Consider the following 20,069-nt stretch of genomic DNA (forward strand, 5'->3'; position numbering starts at 1 on the left):
AATCTTGATCAACATCTCTTCCGTTTTATTTTCTTTGTAATCATTTTTGGCGCTATGTTTTCAATTTAGAAAATGTGTTTTAAAATAAAAACTGCTAAGGTGGCTAAAAGCAGTGCAGCAACATTTGATAGTAAACATTGCTTTGGGGAAATGGGATAAGAAGTCAGAAGTCATTGCGACGTGATTGGCTCGTCCATAGAAAGTGGGCGGGATGAGGAAAGACTAAGGACCAATAGTGTTTGAGCTTTCGCCCTAAGACTAAAAGTAAACACGCTTGTTTTGACCTGTTAAAAAGAAATTGAGGAACTCTGCGTCTTGCGTTGTAAGCAGGTATTTTCTGTCCCAGAAGTCATTTCACAGCGGTTTTATGTTTAAGGACACGGCAACATTTCTGCGTATTGACCCCGTTAAGGTTGTGAAGGCTTCTTGTTAAAACATAGCAGGCTAACCTGTTTTTAGCTTGTATAACACTTAACTACTAGCTTAGCAGCGGGGAAACAGCTAACATTTTAACGGAGGGAGGTATGTATGTGTTATACTTTCGTGTTTTTACAACTCTGCGTCTGAAATGGGGGATAACCGTGTGCGACTTTCTATAAATGTGAAAGGACTTTTTTTTTTTTTTTTTTTTTTAAATCAGCTGGTTTGTCGCTAGCTGCGTCTCTTCTTCCTGTTTGTTAGCAGGCGGCGTCTCGCTGGAGAAAACACCGGATGATGGTGGTGCTGCCAGGCAGGTGAAAGGGATGAAACCCGAAGGTCACCGGTTTATCATGGCTGAGAACGGACCGGCGCTGGTCGGTTCGGTGAAACAGGCTCGCTTTTCGGACCGACAGTCGTTCAAGTGTTGGAGCCACTTCCACAGCTTGATGGGCGGTCTGGACACCCTCAGGCAGAGCGGAACCCTGTTCGATGTTGTTCTCCTGGTAGAGGGTCGTCCCATCCAAGCCCACCGTGTTCTGCTGGCTGCCTCTTGTGATTATTTCAGGTACAACCCACGGCTTTGGCTGCAGCCTTACTTTTGGTTTCATTTTGAGTTTTGTTATGAGTCTCACGCGAAAACACTTTAGGTACTTTCCTGAAAAAAACAAAACTCTTCCAGGTACTTTCAGTGAACCTATTTTGTAAAAGATAGGTTTGTAAAAACTTTTGTACAGTTTACTATAAAATTGGAATGATTTCTTCTTCTGTTTGCTCTGCAACATAGTTTTTAAAAAATGCATGATGCAAACCGATCAGATGTTGCAAAAGTCTGCAGCCTAGACACAATGACTTGGTGCAGAGTCCTGTTTGAACAATCACCTTAAGATAGTGGTTCCCAAAGTGTGCTGCATTCCTCCTAGGAGGTGTGGGGGGTTTATTGTAATCCATAGGGAACCACTGGCTTATCAGGCACTGTGACTGACTGGCCTGATGCTAAAAAAAACCCCAGACATTTTACAAATCAGTGAAGCGCTATACCACTGTACCTAAGTGCTTCCTGGATTGAACCAATCTTTCTCCACTAGGTGCATGTTTGCTGGAGGCCTCCGGGAAATGCAGCAGAACGAGATTCCCATTCACGGAATATCCTACACGGCCATGGAAAAGATTCTTGACTACATCTACACTTCCGAGATCGAGTTAGACCTAGAGAACATTCAGGAAATCCTGATGGCCGCGTCGCTTTTTCAGGTATGTTGGGTCCAGTTGGTCAGTAATCGTTTCCTTTTGTTCTGTTTCACTAAAATGTTTCTGCTTTTTTGTTGTTGTTTTTTTACAGCTCGAAAATGTCATCAGCTTCTGCTGTGACTTCCTGTTCTCCTGGCTAGACGACAGCAACATTTTGGAGGTTCTCCACTTGGCCGACGTCTACGGACTGGAGCATCTCAAAGCCAAGGTCCACTCCTACATCCTCAGGAACATCCAGTCCTTGTCTCGGACGGACGTGTACCGGCAGCTTCCCGAGGAGGACGTCTTCAGGGTGCTGAGCAGCGACGCACTTCAGGTGGCCAGCGAGAGCGAGGTGTACGAGGCCGCGCTTCACTATCACTACAGCCCTGAGGAAGTGGAAACTGACCAGGTGTACTTGCAGGTCAGTCGAAAAGTGTGTGCGCTTTGATTCTACACACACCTTTTGTCACCTTCACATCTTCGTCTGCGTCGAAATTAACTTCTTTTGCCCCTTTTTTTTAAAACTCAAAGGGCAACCTCAGGATGCTTGACGCTGTCCGTTTCAGCCTAATCGAGAAACAAGTGTTGCAGAGACTCCACGGCAGACTGAACCCGTGTCCGCTAAAGGACTCCGTTGCGGCGGCGCTAAGATACCACGAGCAGGAGTTGTTGCAGCCCGCCCTGCAGAGCCCCCTCACTCAGCCGCGCTCCACCTTCCACTGCATCCTCGGCTTTGGCGGGATGTTCAGCTCCAGGGTCTCTGCGGACATGGATCACGTGTTCCAGGTGTTCCACCCGAGCTGGAGTGAGTGGAGAACTCTCAAAGCGGCTCACGCTCCCCGAATGTCCAACCAGGGCATCGCTGTGCTCAACAACTTTGTTTATCTTATTGGAGGAGATAGGAACAACAGTGGCTTTTGTGCGGACAGTCGTTGCTGGAGGTGAGAGAGGACTTGTTGAATCACAAATGCATGTTATTTATTAGCAGAAAACAATCTTTGCTACCCAGCTGTCTCACCTGCTGATGAAGGTTACAAGGTGTTTGCATGTCCTTAAAAAGTCATAAATTCATGTTTCTATACTTAAGGCCTTAAGTCTTTAATATGTTAAACAGGTTTTAAATTTTGTCTTGACAGGGTTATTTAATCTTGTATATTCTATGTATTATTTTTTTTTTCTTGTGGGACATTTCTGTCAGGCAAAAGTGTGAGTTTCACTCTGACGTCTTCATTGCGTTCTGTGACTCAGAACACTTGCGGCTAGCGGTAACTAGCTGCTAATATAGCCTTGATAGCTCGCTAGGTAGCATTTTTGCATCTGCTTTGGGTAAATGCAAACTTATTGCTAGTTAGCTGGACTAAGTTGGTACATTTCTGTGGCGATACAAGTCTTAAACACAATTCATAATGGTCTTGAAAAACAATCTTTTTTATTATTAAGTTTTAGATTTAAGTATTAAAAGATCTTAAATTTGAGTTTGTGAAATGTGCAGAAAGCCTGGCTTAGGTGATTTGATCCCAGATTGGCTTTTATTTTCCTGCAGGTCAAACCTGCTTTATTCCCTCCTGTGAAACATTTCTTCTTTCAGATATGACCCTCGTTACAACAGCTGGTGCTCCATCCAGCCTCTGCAGATGCAGCATGCCGACCACTGCGTTTGTGTGGTGGGCGGCCATATTTACGCAATCGGCGGGCGGGACTACAAGAGTGAGCTGGACTGGGTGGAGCGCTACGACCCGGTCACAAACACGTGGGAGTTTGTCTCTCCAATGAAGAAAGAAGTAAGAGTTTACAGCACAGCACCTTACAACATTATTTTCATGTATAGCCAGAGATTTTAGTGTGTTTATTAGGCGTTTATGTGACGGAGCAATGCAAAGTACAGGTCATATATAACAGATAATGTGCCCCTGGGCAGGGCACTTAACCCAGAGTTGCCTACTGGTCAGTGTATGAATATGGGTGCATTGGTGAGCACCAGTTGGGTTGTTTTTTCACTTCAAACTAGTGCATATCTAGTTTGTATTTCTTTGTCACGTAAGTACAACAGAAAATTAGGGCCAGACTAAGAGAGTAAAGTAAAAATATGCCAAGTCATAATATTAGCAGAATAAAGACACTAAAATACCAGAAGAAAGTTGGAAAATTACTAGAAAACAGTTGCTTCAATGAGAGCACAGCTTTCATGGTATCTATTTTATTTTTTTATTATTTTCGTGTAGGAGTTATAGAATTTCTATTTCATTCTACTAATATTACGACTAGCCATGTTATGACTTTATTCTTTTATCATTACAACGTTTTTTTTCTCATACTATCACAACTTTATACTTATATTATGACCTTGTTGTACAACTTTAGTTTGGTATTATTATGACTTTATTCTGGTAACATTTTGACTCAATTCTTGTATTATTACCAATTACAAATTTATTCTCAAAATATTAGGACTTTACTCTCGTAACATTGACATTATTCTCATAAGTTTGATTTTTTTTTGCAATATTATGACTTTTTTCTTGAATATTATAACTTATTTCTCCTAATTCATTTTTTTGTCTTAGTCTGGCCCTAATAATCTGTCTTTCATAAGGTCCCAATAAGAAACATTTTTGGAGCATTAGAAATTGTTCAAACCTCCCAATGAGTGTGAATATTCTTGCACGCCAACGCATCTGGATGAAAGCATGCACTGCCGCTATTCCCCACATGGTGGTGCTATATGCCTACATGCTATAAATGCTCTCTTCCCCCTTTCCTGACTTTTTCCCCCCCTTAAATCCATCCCTCCCTCCAGGTGTACGCTCATGCTGGAGCGGTGCTGGATGGCAGGATTTATGTAGCATGTGGCCGTAGAGGAATGGCGTACCTCAGAGAGACTTACTGCTACGACCCTTCCACTGACGACTGGACGGCATGCGCTGAGGGGCCGGTGGAGCGGGCGTGGCACGGCATGGCTGCCGCGAACGGGCGCGTGTATGTCATCGGAGGTAGTAATGATCATCGTGGATATCGGCGTGACGTCCTGCAGGTACGTCATGAGTCATCAGAGATGGTTTCCTTGGTGTTTTTTTTATTTTTGTTATTCTATTTGACCATTAAACTGATGAAACGTCGGGTTCAAATCACTGATTCTTACAGTTTAAGCACTTGTATGAATAAAAACTCATCAGTTGCTTCCTGTTTGATTTTTATTTATTTTTTTCTAGTTGGCTTGCTTTGACCCAACACCAAACTCTTGGTCTTTATTAACCCCCCTCCCATCCGGACACGGAGAACCCGGCGTAGCCGTGCTGGACGGCCGCATCTACGTCCTGGGCGGGCGCTCCCACGACAAAGGCAACAGGATGAAGTACGTTCACATCTACAACACAGACAAAGGGGAGTGGGAGAACGAGACCAAACTTAGCAAGCGCGTCTCCGGCCTCGCCGCGTGCGTCGCACTCATGCCGCCCGCCGTGATCGCTCAGGCCCGCAGCTGGGACCAGTACACCAAGGCTTCGTCGGATGACCCTGACATAGACAACTCGGAAGAATCCAGCGAGGACTGAACCAAACTCACCTGCCGTCCTTACGTTTTTCTGACTCGGAACAGGAAAGAGGACGTCAGCACATTGAGGGGTCGGTGCACTGATGACTTTTTGTGCCTCTGGTTGAGCTTCATAAGCACCTTTGCACACTTTTTTGTTACTTTTTGAAACTCATGGTACTACACAATACCCAGATATCCTAACCACCTGAATCATTCATCCCAACTGGCTGTGGCTCCTGCCTTTGTTTTATCTTTATTTCTTTTTTTTTTTTTATGTATCTATAGGATTAATTAAACACAGACTGGTGTTTTCAGCATTTAATTTCTGCTAATTATGATGATTCTCTAATTGCTGCTTATAAAAACATAACATTTATGATTGGAATGTTACACCAGAAAAATAAAAAACATGTTTAATACAGAAATGAGGCTTTAATAAAAGGTTAATCTGCATAATGGCTATTTTTAAAAGATAAAGAAGCCTCACTGGAACGCATATTCCTTCTTTTTACATTAGCTGCAGCGCCGATTGAGCATAAGCAGTTATCACTTTTAAAGATATTTCTATGAATAGGCTATGAACAAGCCTAACGTTTTCCATAAATTTGACAAAGCCTGTCACACTACAAAGTTATATCCCAGAAGTTATTGCAATAAACGATAATATTGTTGTTTTGAGGCCATTTTCCAGTAATATAATTGTAATGGCTAAATGCAAAAACACATTCTCAAGGATTATAAACTTTCACTGCTAATGAACATTTAACTCTGGAACTGGGAGACATTTTAAAAATGGAAAATAAATAAATAAAAAAAAACAAAAGAAACAAATAGATGAATTATGAAATCTCTGTAAACAAAATTGTCCTTCCAAAGAAGCGGCTAGTTGAGACAGAAGCACCCGACTGAAGACGTTTTACATCCAGATTTTGATGGTAAGAAAAGAGGGGGAAACAGAGAACGACAATAAATCGTGCAAATTGAAGTTATTGATCTCGTTCTATTTACTGATTTATTGTGATAGGCCCAAATTTGACCGTTTCTCAGGTTTATGCTTGCGTTGCATGTCTGTTACGACGTCTGCGCCTCGTTTTTCTCTGCTGCCAGATCTCCACACGAGGATTTGGTCGTCCTCGTCGGAACTTCCCCTCCTGTTAGCTCGAGCTTTTTGGTACCACCCAGTCTCCACCAGTTCCTTTCCATTTGGCTTTATGAAGGCCGACTGACTGCCGCTTTCCTTTTCAGGGCTGTTTCATCTACATCTGTTGTCCCCCCCTCTTCCTACCCCCTGCCTCTTACCTCTGTCCCTCCCTCTGTTTTCACACTTTTGTGCCAGCCTCCAGCAAGTTGTCTGCTAGGATCTGCTGACACCAGCACTGGACATCCAGGATCAACGGTCCGCTGTGTTTATGTGCTTGTCCGTTTTGTTTTTGTTTTCGTCCAAAGTTGTAGCACCACCTGGGGGATACTTAAGACACATGTCCAGCACTTAGCCACGTCAGCGGTCTTTACGAACATCTTAGTGCGGGTCGATCCGGTGCTCTTTGCAGAGCAATTAAAAGGGCCGCATTAGGCGTTGATGTAGAGCTATGCAGATTGAACCCAGTGGAGTTGAGGAGGGTGTTTGCGGGCCAAGGGAATTTACTCTTGCTTCCCCCCCTGCTGCGGCGGAGTGGAGAAGGTCAATGGAAATTGATTGAGGAACAAAGGAACGTTCATTTTCCTCCAGGGAATCCGCCGATCGACATGGTAGCTTCCCTGCGTGAACAGGAGCCATAAAACGCCTTTCTTTGAAAATGAAAAAACTTCACTGGCATCAGTCGCAGTGATTTGCTTAAAGCATCGCGGCAGCTGTGCATGATCCACACAGCAGAACGATGGGATGTAAAACTGCTGATTCTAGATCCTATTTAAATCCAGGAGGGAAAAAGTAATCATTTGATGCTGAAAGGTTTTGTATTTTGCTTTTACATTCATAATTTGCAATCCTACTCAGGGTTGTCTGCAGCTTTCTAAATTAATTTCACTAGATTTTGCCTTAAGTTCAGTAGTAAAATCACAATATTACAAAAAACTTACCAACATCCCTGTAACTTTTCTGCATTTTTTTGCATGGATTCCAAGCTCAGATGGGATAAAATGTCATTGTGCCAATTATTCGTTGTACACTTAAAACCTATGTTGGATATATATAAGCCATGCAGTGGTGGCAGCATCATGCTCAGGGAATGCACTTCTGCAGCAGGGGCAGTGCAACACATTTCAGACTGAGCCAAGGGCTCCCAGTTCAGTTTGGCGGCGACTCTAATCCCAGAACTATAGGGCTTAGTTTAGTTCACATTTGTTAGAATGACCTAGGTAAAGTCCGGACCTAAATTCAGTTGAGAATCTGTAGCAAGATAAAACAGACAAAAACCTTGGTTTATATGTCTGCAAACCTGATAGAGGCTTGACCCAGAAGACAAAATTTAGTTCTACAAAGTATTGATTTCAGATATTTATTTGTAAAAACTCTTAAAAACCACGTTTCATTTCCTTTCCATTTCACATTTAAGCATTATTTTGTGTTGGTCTATCACATAACTCCCAATAAAATAGGTCTGGTTAGCGGTTGTTCTGCTTTAAATAGCATTTACACTGAGCTCCACTGTTTCCTGTTCTCTGACTTCACTCTGTTTATATTTTTCTGCTCTTCACTCTGGAATGTGAAATAGTTGGACATACTGTATATTGGGTCACTTTTTTTTTTAAAGGGGCAGTGTTATGTGTCTTCTAGTCACATAGTATCATTTTATATCACAATCAAGTAATTATTCCCTTGTCACCTTCGGTTATAAAAATGCTGTATATATATCAAACATGACTTAAGAGAAGTTTTACTTTTCAATTCGAGAAGTCTTGAAATTGGGCTTCTGTCACTTTAAGGAGTTCCTGCTCCTCAAAGCTTCACATCAACATGTTTAAACATCCACCAAACGGGAGCACTGAGTGGTTGCCACGGGAGATTAAAGGATTTCTCAAGCGTGCATGAAAGCGTCAAGGCAACTTTCCAGGTATGTTTTTGATGAGGGCATAACATTACAACATGATGCAGAGCTAAAACAAAAGCTGATTTCACATAATACTGCCCCTTTAAATAGAGATTATTTGCATAAGCAAAGTATGTTATTAAATAATAGCAAGAACATACTGGGATTATTATTAATATCTCACATTTTCAACGTAGAAGGATCTTCACTGACGCGTGGGAATGTAATCTAAATTTGAAATTCAAACTTCATTGTTAAAATTCTTTGGTTTAGCCCGCCTGAAGGGAGTAGAGGAGGAAGCTCGGACCTACAGTAATGAATAGCGCTGTGCAAAACCCACATTACACTAAATTGCTCCCCACCCCCACTCTCCCCTGCTGTATTTTACAGCAGTCATTAGCAACTCATATTCACTCAGGCTGAAGGTGAGAGGCCTTGCTTGTGTTTAGCAGTGAAAAGGAGCCAACAGCTCCCATTTTCATGCTTTTTAAGGCTCATTGACATGGAGAACGAGGGTCGTGCAGTGCTTTATGTGGCAGTGGGTAAACCTCAGCAGGTGAGCCGGAGTCACTTTAATGCATGCTGGGCTCGTCCGAAAAGACAGAGCAGCCCCCCCATTAGTGGAAACACAAACAAGCGGCACCAGCGGCTGGGTGTTTTCAGCAAACTTTCTGCAGGCAGAACTTCACTGGATCAAAGCCCTAGCATCCACAGACAGAATATCCAAAACTTTGATCAATAATTCACTGAAGCCTGTGCACAAATTAGAGAATCTGAGCTCCCACTGTCTCTTCCAGCCACGTCTGCCTTAAAAGTAAAATCGCTGCAAATGTATCTAAACCTTTTGATGTGAAGTTGAACAATTTCGTACGTCGGAATGAGCTCGATCTTGAGTTGATGTGAAATGTAAACGTTCCATCCCTGCAAGGCAGCGCCGGTCAGTGGTGTCTGTGCTGGGAACGTATGAGAACGCAAGGCAACAAACAAATAATATTGCGTAAATTTTTTTTATTTTCACTTCACATTACAAGACATGGACACGCATAATTTGCACACTTAGATTTAATTCTACTTTTTCTGTACAAAAATAATATTTACGCTGTAGATGAGACAAAATACGAAATAAATAGACAGGACGGTCACCCTGCAGGGCTCCAAGGTTTGGAGAGATTCAGTGTCTCCTGAAAGTTGAGGCCCGCTGGGCCACATTTCTTCTCCTTTCAGAACCTTCCTCTTGTCGCGAGTGTCAGGCCTTCAGCGTGGTTTGGGGCATGCATTGTCAGGTCTGTGCGCCTCATCAGCCGTCAGATTTAATAAGCTCTCAGTCATTTGACACTGAAGAGCCTGCTCACCAGCAGGAGTAAGAGAACAGCGGATATTGGCTCCATTCGCCCACGTTGCCATGGTGATAGCCGTGGTGCACCGCTTGCGTGGTGTAGTCGGCGGTCAGAGGGTGAGGAGGGGGATACTGTGCAGGTCCCGGCCCGCTCCACTGGCCCAGCGGCTGTTCCGTGCTGTAGGGGCTGTAAATGTGGTGGCCGATGACCCCCGGCTTGCCGGCCTGGGCCATGGTCATGTTCAGCACTCCACTGTAGTCCTGGGGGCCCGGCAGGGGCTGGGGTCCGCAGTGGGAAGGGCCAGGCTTGGAGGAGTCGTGATCGGGGTCAGTGGCAATGTCGGGAACTCTGGACTCGAAGCTGCTCCGTCCAGAGCCTGTGATGCTGCTGCCGACGCTGGAGGAGGGGGACGGAGACTTTCCGTACTCATGGGCCCTGGAGAGTATAATGGCAGTGAATGTCCGGTTCAGCGAGACAGAGTTTTACTATTTGACGTGTCAAGTCAGCGGTATTCACCTGTACGGCTGGTAGGATGCAGGAGCGGGAACTAGCTGCTCTGTGTTGTAGATTTCTCTTGTGTCCGCCCCAGCGGGAGAGTCGGTCCTCACACCCTGCTGCCTCTCGGCGCCCCAGGGGGAGTACCGCTCTTCCTTTACAGCATCCTCGTCTTTCCTTTTGGCCAGGCGCCCCTCTTCTCCATCGTAACCATCATATGATGACTGGCAGAACCCTGAAAAGGCGCAAAGCAATGGATGACTTAAAAAATTGCAAGGGGTGCTGTTGTGGTGCAGGGGTTAAGCACAACCCATATATGGAGGCCTTAGTGCTGTCGCAGGTTCGATTCCTGGCCTGGTGACCTTTGCTGCATGTCCCCCTTCTCTCATTATCCACTCTCCTGTCAATTCACTATCAAATAAAGGCCACTGGAGCCAATAAAACCTTTAAAAAAATTACAAGACTGGAAGGAAATTTATGAACACAAGGAAGACTGAAGCTGTACCTGGTGAACTGCTGTCCTTGGAGTCCTCGTTCAACACGCCTGGTAACTTGGCCCTTTTTTCTAGGCATGCAGGGTTTTTGTTTGCACGCCTAAAGAGAAGCATCAGCTTTTTTAGATCAATTTCACAAGCAGGATTTCTCAAGCTATGTTCAACAGAATTGAGACCCACCTTTTTTTATTAGTGCCCTCATCTCTGAAACCCTTTGCAAATGGGTTGTGATTGATCTTCAGCTTTGTGATCTGCCCCAAACAGAATTTAATTAAAACCAACATCCGCTGGCCTCAGTAGAAGACAATCAAGGTTTTGTGGAGCCAAACGGACTCACCTTGGTGTTCTGGTAGGCAGTGACTGCGGTGAAGGACGTCTCTGGGAAGGTGAAAGTCTGGAACACACTCCAGCGGACGCTGAACAGGTCGTCGGCTTGGACAACGTGGAAACGAGGGTGGTAACGATGCATTGAGTGCAAGATGATCTGCAGACAAGTCAGGGTAAGATTGAGCCCAAAGATCTTTTTATACTCAGCATCAATTGGAAAATCCCTTGATTATTTAATACTCACATGCCCATGCTGGTCGAGTGTGTTGTTGGTGAGCTTGAGCTTGAGGAAGGAGATGCTTTGCTTCATCCAGTGGCTCCCTAGGGCCGGAGAGTCTGGGTGGAGGTAGGTCCTGCAGGGAGGCTGAGGCTCCGCTTTTCCTGCCACCTCCCATTTCTCTTTATTCCACTGCAGGGGAGGAGACGGATCGTAAGTCAATCAGCCTCGGAGAAAAGGTGATTTACAGAAGCAACTTCATCTTCCCTAACTTCCCACGATTGCTCCGAGAGTGACGGCTGGAGGATACCACCCATGGAGGCAGGGGGTAGTACAGTGAGCTCCCAGCAGGGGATAGAAAAACAGGAAGAGATAGGGGTCTTTGATGTGCAACGTCAGGGGAGGGGTAGTGATAAACAAGGGGTATCTGCTAACCACAGAGGGATCTTTACAAGTCAAGACAACACAGTTATAATTTATAGGCTTTACCTTATACCTGAAGCCATCCTCTGGAACCATGTCAACCAGTAAGATGTACTTGGCACACTGAATAAGACCAGATAAATTCACTTTACAGTGTGGGAACATCCTCCTGAAAACACAAGAGGATACACAAATGAGGAAAAGTAAACTTTTTCTGAATATTTTTGTGTGAAAAGCCCCGTCTGACCTGCCCGGTTTGGTGATTATCATCTCCGTTCCAATTTCATGGAATGTCTTCCATAGTTCAAGGTCTTCCAGAGTCATCCTGATGCTGCCCTGAAGATAGGCATCAGGGCCGGCGGCCATGGAGGCAGGAGGTGGACCGCTGAAGTTGGACTTCAGCTCTGCAGCAAAGTAAGATTTACTATAGACATTTGACACCAAAAGGTATTGAGTCTTTGATCAGGGATGAACCGAGGAGAACAGGTTCAATTCTGCTTTACAATTCAATAAAAATGTGAATTTTTATTGAATTGTAAATATCCTAACCGATCCTAACCCTGCGGTACCGCAGGGTTAGGATAGCAAAAAGGCGTCGGGAACTCACCCCGGATGGACTGCATTTTCCGGTTTCAGTGGCCAGACAGGGGAAGTTTGGGATTTCTATGCATGAAAGGATGACGAGCAATCCAAATGTTGGATAAATCCAAAAATGTAGCCCCCCGTCGTCCACCCCCGCCCCCGTCCCATGTGTTGAAGACAAATCCAGCAGCTTAAGGTCAGTCCAAACAGTTCCGTCCTGTCGCATCAGATGGATGCTGCCAGAGAGAGTGACCATGACTTTTAAGGGGGACCCTTTGGTAGGTGGAGCCAGGAGAGCCATTCCCAGGCTTTGAAGTGACACAATGATGAGTCAGGGTCCCGCTGTGATTGGAGGGGTGCTGGAAATCAAAGAGACTTAACAGAGCCCTGACACCGTCCCCACAGGAAGGGGGAAGGAGGAAATGCACCTTTATTAACTGCTAAGAGACTTTAAAACAAATATGGACGGACTTTCCTGCTGCAGACCGGGCTCTGGCGGCAGCTCCAGAAACCGGCGTAAATATCATTGACACGTACATAACTGATCGCAGAGATGCCACTTAGTGTGTTTGTGTAACATGGTAAAGACTCAGCGCGAGTCATTTGATGCAATTAGGAGAAATGGAGTGGAGAGGGTTGTCAAGTGGAATGTGTTGGTGTTTCCTCAAAAAGACAAAGATCTTTTCTTTCTGGAGCACAAACGTAATGCACGTAGTGAGATGGGGAACGTGCTGATGTGAAAGTGGCTAAAACGTCACATTACATAACAATCCCCTTTTACGCTTCTTTTCTCTCTCCTTTCTCTACCAAATTACAGAGTGGGTGGGGAAACTCTGTGTGAACCCATAATGGTGTGGTGATACCATGCACTGTTCCTGCAGGTAAGTCGTACCTGAGGGCATCCTCAGCTAGGACCGCGGGGAAGTACTGGGGGTACGATGCTGGCTGTTGTGTATTGGATGGTCTAGACAGGCCCATGCCTCTGACAGATAATCCCATTAAGATGGTTTCCCCTTGAAGAAGCCAGTTTCTGCATGAGGAGAAAGCCCAGTGTATTGGTGGGAAATTAGCAGCCAGTTAGCACCACAAGCTCAAAGTCAGGCATGAATGATGGGCTCCTGCAGGGTTAGGAGAGTAAACCCTTTTACTTCCAGGTAAAATCCACAGGTGTCGCAGTCCTTCGTACCGCTTCACTGCAGGCGAATTGACTGCAACACATTTCAGGCGTTAGCATAGAAGGGGGTGGAGAAAAAAAATGACAATCTCCTTTCTCGTTTCCTGTGGCGTGGATTGAATTCATCTCCTCTCAGGCTAAGAAACACAAACCGTATAGGTTTCCTCTTTGGGTTCTCGTGTCTGTGTTGCATACAATGGCCTTTGTAAGCACAGCTTTTTACAGCCCTGCATCTTATGGCCCTGTTACTGTAAGAATAACTAAGTAAATGCTTGAAAGCAATATGCAGACATGCAGTTGGAGAGATGGCTTGCAAAAATACTGGAACGTTTGTCGTGCTAATCACAACAAACTTGTGTATTTTATTAGGATTTTATGTTACAGTTTAACACTAGGTAGTGCTTAATGTTGAAGTGTAAGAATACACCTCTTTCAAAATATTCAACAACTAAAATTCTGGTATTCAACCCTCTTCTTTTCTGATTCCCCTGAATCAAGCTCTTTCAATCAATTGCCTAGAGAAGTTAAATCAGTTTAGTAACAATTTCAATATAAATTCAGCTGGTCTGGTTTGTTGGTGAAAGGTTTGTTGGTGAACTTAATGAAGACCACTAAATAACTCAGGTTAGGAAGACAATGACGGCTGAGTATCAGTTGTGCACTCCAACAAATTTTGCAGTCACGTGCAGTTAGCTACATATGAGGAACGTGAAACCTGGGAGCATCATTCTGTGGGGACGCTTTTCATTAGCAGAGCGAGGGAAGCTGATCAGGCTACAAGGGCAGAATATATTTAATGAAATTAAATGTAGGGCAATCCTGGAAGAAAAACTGCTGCAGGTTGCGACAGACTTGAGACGGAGGCGTGTTTCCACACCTGATAGTCCGGTAGACTCGGTTCGGCAGGGGATCAGAGTTGCAACATTCGTTGCATTTTCAGCTGGTGCAACTCGAGTTCACACTGCACTGAGTCAAACAAACCAAAACCCTTTGAAAAACATGTTCCCCTCCTTACCTGTGGTGGCGCTGCATCAAGAACTACTGAAGGGAGCGACAAAAAACTCAGAAGAAGACACCAAGCGCATCTGCCTTCTTCATAAAATAGAACCACAATCCATTTCCCCCCCAGTAGCGCTAGATTCACATGATTGTTTTGGTTGTATTTACCCAGAAAGCCTTGCGCTATAGTTTCCTTCCCTCTCCGGTCTGCTTGGCATCCACATTTGCATTCAAACCACAACAACGTTCTCTTCAACTGAATCGAGGCCGAAGTTTTCAGGTGGACGAGAGTTTGATTCTGTATTCCCACCTCCCCAAAATGAACCGGGCTTTCAAAGCAAACTGCAGTTAGATTAAAGTGGACTAAACAGGAAGCAGAAAGCCTGCATGGGGAAACCCAAATGAATCTGTAGTTTAAGCGAAACGTACATGGTGTCCACTGAGAACTCCATATTAGTTGTTTGTATTTTATTATTTTATTTTTTTCATATGGAACTATTTGTATCCTTAATAAAGTTGATGATGATGATGAGAGGAGCTGATTGCAAAAGCACACCGCACTTTTCAGGTTATTTATTTATTTATTTTTACTTCTGACAACCACATCCACTTCATAGTTTTCCGCCATAAAAAGTTGCCTTTTGTTGTGCAACAAAAAAAGTGGGAGTTGAGCACATCTGCAGTGCAACTGGAAGTGTCCACAGAAAAGTGCAAGACGCTCCGTCCTTCCCCACCACCACCACCACCTCCGCCCACTGCGAACATATTGACGGGCTCCGAGCAGAGATCAATGTGAAATAAAATGGCGAGCGCTCAGGTTGTAAAGATGCACTTAAAGATGCGGTGCAGTCATTTAACCGCGCTGATGTCTCCCAGCGCTCCTCCGTTCACTGAAACTCAGCAGCGTCGGCCCTTTAGGACGCGTTTCCGATTTTGAGAGCAGCATGTGGGTGTGTGTGTGTGGGTGTGTGTGAGACCCAGTTGTTGTCGGGGAGTTATTAATCACAGGTCGCGCGTTGCTCTCCTCTCACTGCCTCAAGGGTCAGAGAGGTCGCGAGGGGGATCAGAGCGGCTCGTACGCGCGGGGCGAAGGAGCAGGGAAGGACGGTGCGTTTGGGAGTTAGAGAGAGATCGGGTCTCTTCGGGTCACGGTGTCGGGGCCCAGAGCTGGCGTGCGTTTCAGAGGCAGCAGTGTCAGCCTTGTTACACACACAGGTGTCTGAAGGTGACAGGTGTGACCTGTGACAAGGCCAGGGGACTGAAGAGCAGTGGCAGAGGGGGAAGGGTTTACGTAACATCCAGCCTGCAGGGACGTTTGGACGGAGCGACAAATCAGTGTGGCTGTCTGCAGAAGGCCAGCGCTCTGCAAAAACACAAGATCTTGCCAAGTTTTTCTGGTTTCTAGTGCAAGTGTCTTGGTACACTTGAATTAAGACAGAACTAACTTACAAAAGTAACTGTTTTTTAGCAAGATGAAGGCACATATTTTAGGTAAATAATTCCTTAATATTGATTAAAAGCAGATTATTTCACTTATTGGAAAAATGTTTTGTTGTAAGTGGAACTAGTAGTATCAGTATTAAGGAATTACTGATCTAAAACAAGTTACTCCACAGCGGCTTGTGCTACCGTTTCCTGCTGACATTAAAGGTTTTTTGTAAAAAAAAAAAAAAAAAATTTGTGTCAAAAATGCCAAATGTTGTTGACCATGACTGATTTGTAAAAACCAGTAGAAGGGTAAAAGATCTTAGAGGGTGAATACATTTTATAGTTCCTGTATGTTAAGCTCCGGTTTCCTACAGAAACACAGCTAGTCTCTTCCTCCGTTCCTCATCTCTGAATCCTTCCCTGGGTAAATCCTAGTTCTCCTTTTTTTTTTTTTTTTTTTTTTTTTTTAGCAGTCAGCCTTCGGCCATTTGCCCTGGCTGCAGGGAGCTCTCTCTCTCTGCACTCTTCCAGTTAACAGCTGCCAATATACAGCCAGGGCCCGGGGATCAGACGGCTCTGCAGCGGGCCCATAAAGAGCCCCTGCAGTGGACTGACGAGAAATCTCACACCTTTCGCTCACATCAGCCACGCAGCTTTTGATGCAAAACCAGATGCTTTCCCTTCCTTACTGTAGAGAAAGTGGAGCCACGGATGGAAACATTACACTTTTATACTCTATTTTACTCAATTGTTGAAGTAATGCATTCATCACACGCAGTACTTTAACAAAAAAGTATATGCATGCCCCCCTGCAGATTTTTTCTCTTTCTGCTTTATTTTATTTTTTTGTCACACCTTTAATGCTTCAAAACAAAAGTGCCCAGTTTGCAATAATTGGCGTTAATCTCTTACGTAAGTGGGGAAGAATAACTGAGTCACATTTGGAACGGGCTGTTTAAGGTGCTGATGCCACGACCTCCCGATTGGAGGTGTGGACTTGGACTAAGCCACTCCAGCATTTCAGATGTGGACTTACTGGTGTTCTTTGGATCAGTAGCTGTGAATATTTTACTTTTATACACATTTATATATATTCAGCTTGATTTGGATAATTTGTTTCCTTAATGAATTAAGTCATCTGAAATAGTTTTTGTATTTATTTACAAAAAGAATAACAGCTTTTTATGACATAATTAGGAGCAACACACCGAGAGGAGCACATTCCCAACAGAAAGACGAGAACTACCGCATCTGTTTTAACATTAAGAATAAAAATCTGCGTTTTCCACTCCTTATCCGGAGGAACCAGGATCTCAAAAGTTCGCACCAGGGGCCGGGCAGGCAGGCTCACATTTGGCCCTCCGCATAAGAAAACAAACCTCACATCTAGTTTTCCTGGCAAAGGGAGCAAATGACAACTTCACAGCACTTCATAAGAAACTCCTGGAAGTTGCTAATGAAGACTAATGACTTCCCTCGCGTCAGACAGTTCACACCACGGTGTACGGGCCCTTTGAGCAGCAGCTCCACGTCAGCGGGGAGGTCTGCCAGCTGCTCAACGGGGAGGGTCCCCCAAAGAACATCACATTTAATGTTTGATAAGTATTTTAAATGATCAGAACTCTGCTTTTATTTATTGAAGAAATATATGTCTTTTAAAACGTGGAGCAGCAACTAGTGGAGCTCCTTTTTTTTTTTCTCATCACCAGGGATGATGAATAAAAACAACAAATTGGCACCTGAATGAGTTTCCCATTGCTTATCGTTACGTCGCTGTGTTTTGAAAGGTGTTATATAGTTTTAATAGACTTGCATGAATTTTTTTGTGTCGTTTTAAATATCTAAAAAATAAAATCCACGAATACACACGGCATTCAGACGAATTGGTTGATTTTGTCTTCACAGCGTTTTCCAAAACGTGATAAGGGTTGGGTGCCCAAGTGGAAGATCGCCCAGGATAGCAAACATGGTAGAACCGCCACTGGCTGCAAAGCTTTCCAAAAGCCGAGCTGAGAGGTTTTATTAGAACTGAGGATACAGGGCGTCTTCTCTAGATTTTAGCATAATAAATCAAACTAATCTGGTCGAGTGTCAGGCCTCTAAAGATAACGGGTTATTGCTCCACTGGCAGATTATTTCACTTATAACCAGTACTTTTTCCATCAATTTTAAAGAATTATTGACTTTAAGCAAGGGTCTATAGCTTGCTGAAAAGTTACTTGCAAGTTAGTTTTGCCTTATTTCAAGTGTACTAAAATATTCTGCACTAGAAACACCAAAACGATTGGTCATAAGATTTTGTGTTTTTACAGTGCATGAATCTACAAGTTTCACTTTGTGAGCTGAAGAAATGTCTCGAGTCACGTCTGTATTAAGAGTGCAATAACAAAGTGGCTTGATTTGGTTTAAAGACTCAAACAACAAACATGTTTTTTCAAATATATATATATTTGGTTTGACATCAATAATGCATTCAGTCCAGACGTAGAGAACATGTTCTGTCGGAGCGATCTCAGGACTTTAACAGACTTCACATACATTCCCCCAATACCCGTCACAACAACCCCCAAAAACAAACAAATATAACAAAGCAGGGATATTTTTTTTCATCTTTATTACAGTGGGAACAGTTAATTTATTTGTGCCCTTTTCTTTTAAAAACGACCACACGTGGCTTTCAAGAAACATAAGAAGTCTTTCTCTCTCTTTTTTTTTATTTATAGAAAACTATCTGTAAAAAACATTCGGTGTGTCTTCCTCTGAGTTTAGGCAAAGAAATGTGACAAACTGTCCTTAAGTGAGTTCAGTGGAAAGGCATCAAGATTGGAGAGTCCTCGTCGTCGTGCGCATCGGTTCCTCCGACGTCGGGTAGAGTTTGCGGCACCTTCCTCCCGCCAGCTCAATCCAACAAACATTCAAAAGATTCCGGGTTTTTTTTCTTCTTGTTTTGTACAAAAGCTAATTCCTCTCGTTATTCGGATCAGTGCTGGTGGCAGGACGTCATCCTGGCGAGAAGTGTTTTCGTAGCTACAAATGCGCACAAAAGAGACAGAATAATAACACGAAAAACACAAATTTAAGTGCCAACTGAGAAGCATCCCAAGTGTTCAGTGTAAACATTTTCAGTCTGCTACAGGTTATGAGGCTTCGCGGATCGCTGGCTCCACGGACGGAGCCGGAGCGTGACCGGCCGGCCGCCCGCCAGCCCCGTCCTCCCTCCCGGTTTCACCCAAATGCATCGTGTAGCAACGCGTCGAGACCAGAATGTCACGGCGCAGTAAACGGCGACAGGAAAGTGCTCAAGACGAGCGATTAGCTGCAGCTCAGAGAGAGGAAAAAATAAACTAAAAATCTGCACACGACGTAGTAAAGATGCATAAAAATGTCGCTGGTGGCCGTTAAAGGCAAACTGTTTTTCCTTTCTCTCTTTTTTTTTTTTGGGTCGGATGTAAAGCAAGAGAGCTGAAGAAGCTTGACGTGTGATATGCATTAGTGGCACGTTTCAGGCATGCTGCGGGACAAAAAGCCTTCAAAGTCCGTCATGCGCCGACACACTCCTTGCAACCGTAGCAACCACGCAGCCGCTTAGAATACTGCATTTCATCCGTTTGGAGTGGAGATTTTTTTTTTTTTTTTCCTGTATGGCACGTGAGGGAATCAAAGCATCAACACAGACAGCTGCTCAGGAATCAATTATTATTATACTTTTTTTTTTTTTTCGAAAAGTTGAACCCTAATCTGAGTTTCAGGCTCAGATGTCCATGTAGTCGTCCTCCTCGTCCGACTCGCTCTCCAGAGACGACTCCTGGCTGGACGTCTCCTGCACCTCCAGCACCGGCTGGGTCAGCGTGTCCTTCTTCACCGTGGCAGCGGACTGGGATGACAGGATGACGTTCTGTACGAGGGAGGGGGGGAAGGAAGCAGACAGCAGAGGGCGCTGTTCAGCAGAGCTGCATGCAGACGGACAGGGAGACTGGCATCGGGAGGCAAAGCGGCTTACCTTCAGTCGCTGCTTGGTTTCCTCCGAGATGCTGCCTTTAGGGGAGAGCAGCGTGGGGGTGGGGGGCGTTACCGTGATCTCCGGGGGGAACTTGGTGACGGTGGAAGGGATGAAGAGCTTTGGCATGTTCGCCGGGGCGCGGGCGCGGATCCGGCTGGGGTCTGGAAGCTTGGACTGCTCGCTGCTGGCGTACTGCGGCTGGTCTGGGAGAGAGGCAGTGGGAGGGAGCCATTTTTCATTTCTACAGAAATGCACACTTCTTGCATACCTGGGATAAAGATGACCTTTCTCGTGTCACATTCAAAAAGGCATCACAACATATGAAAATATTGTCACTAAGCTAATCGCTGCACATCTGAAAAGCTGGCTACACACATTACCT

At 44.5% G+C, this 20,069-nt stretch overlaps 3 protein-coding genes across 10 annotated transcripts in view; 1 reads left to right on the plus strand and 2 right to left on the minus strand.

The window, feature by feature from the left end:
• Nucleotides 1-243: 243 nt before the first annotated feature.
• On the plus strand, nt 244-5,853 carry klhl22 (kelch like family member 22). Of its 5 annotated transcripts, none has more exons than XM_005815712.3 (8): nt 244-330; nt 682-985; nt 1,506-1,671; nt 1,760-2,071; nt 2,182-2,591; nt 3,239-3,431; nt 4,448-4,681; nt 4,860-5,853. In XM_005815712.3, exons 2-8 carry the CDS (start codon nt 744-746, stop codon nt 5,199-5,201), a joined length of 1,899 nt encoding a protein of 632 aa, XP_005815769.3. In that variant the 5' UTR covers nt 244-330; nt 682-743; the 3' UTR covers nt 5,202-5,853. The 5 variants fall into 5 exon arrangements, with proteins under 5 accessions (XP_005815769.3, XP_023200082.1, XP_023200084.1 ...); XM_023344314.1 differs by having other exon boundaries at nt 244-322; XM_023344316.1 differs by having other exon boundaries at nt 255-330; nt 685-985.
• Nucleotides 5,854-9,395: 3,542 nt separating this feature from the next.
• On the minus strand, nt 9,396-12,061 carry LOC102216884 (T-box-containing protein TBX6L-like). The gene is made up of 8 exons (XM_023344093.1): nt 11,752-12,061; nt 11,571-11,673; nt 11,109-11,273; nt 10,875-11,021; nt 10,718-10,788; nt 10,549-10,637; nt 10,065-10,278; nt 9,396-9,983 (listed from the first exon to the last, which is right to left on the minus strand). Exons 1-8 carry the CDS (start codon nt 11,868-11,870, stop codon nt 9,560-9,562), a joined length of 1,332 nt encoding a protein of 443 aa, XP_023199861.1. The 5' UTR covers nt 11,871-12,061; the 3' UTR covers nt 9,396-9,559.
• A 6,055-nt stretch (nt 12,062-18,116) lies between these two features.
• The window catches only part of cabin1 (calcineurin binding protein 1), a 66,981-nt gene continuing 65,028 nt past the window's right edge, over nt 18,117-20,069 (minus strand). For all 4 annotated transcript variants that reach the window (XM_023344000.1, XM_023344002.1, XM_023344001.1 and 1 more), the window contains 2 exons: nt 19,688-19,890; nt 18,117-19,582 (listed from right to left, as the gene is read on the minus strand). In XM_023344000.1, coding sequence (XP_023199768.1) covers nt 19,439-19,582; nt 19,688-19,890 — 347 coding nt within the window. In that variant the 3' untranslated portion in view covers nt 18,117-19,438. The remainder of the gene's footprint in view (nt 19,583-19,687; nt 19,891-20,069) is intronic.

The sequence above is a fragment of the Xiphophorus maculatus genome, chromosome 12 (genome assembly GCF_002775205.1).
Source record: "Xiphophorus maculatus strain JP 163 A chromosome 12, X_maculatus-5.0-male, whole genome shotgun sequence".
Taxonomy (NCBI): Eukaryota; Metazoa; Chordata; class Actinopteri; order Cyprinodontiformes; family Poeciliidae; genus Xiphophorus; species Xiphophorus maculatus.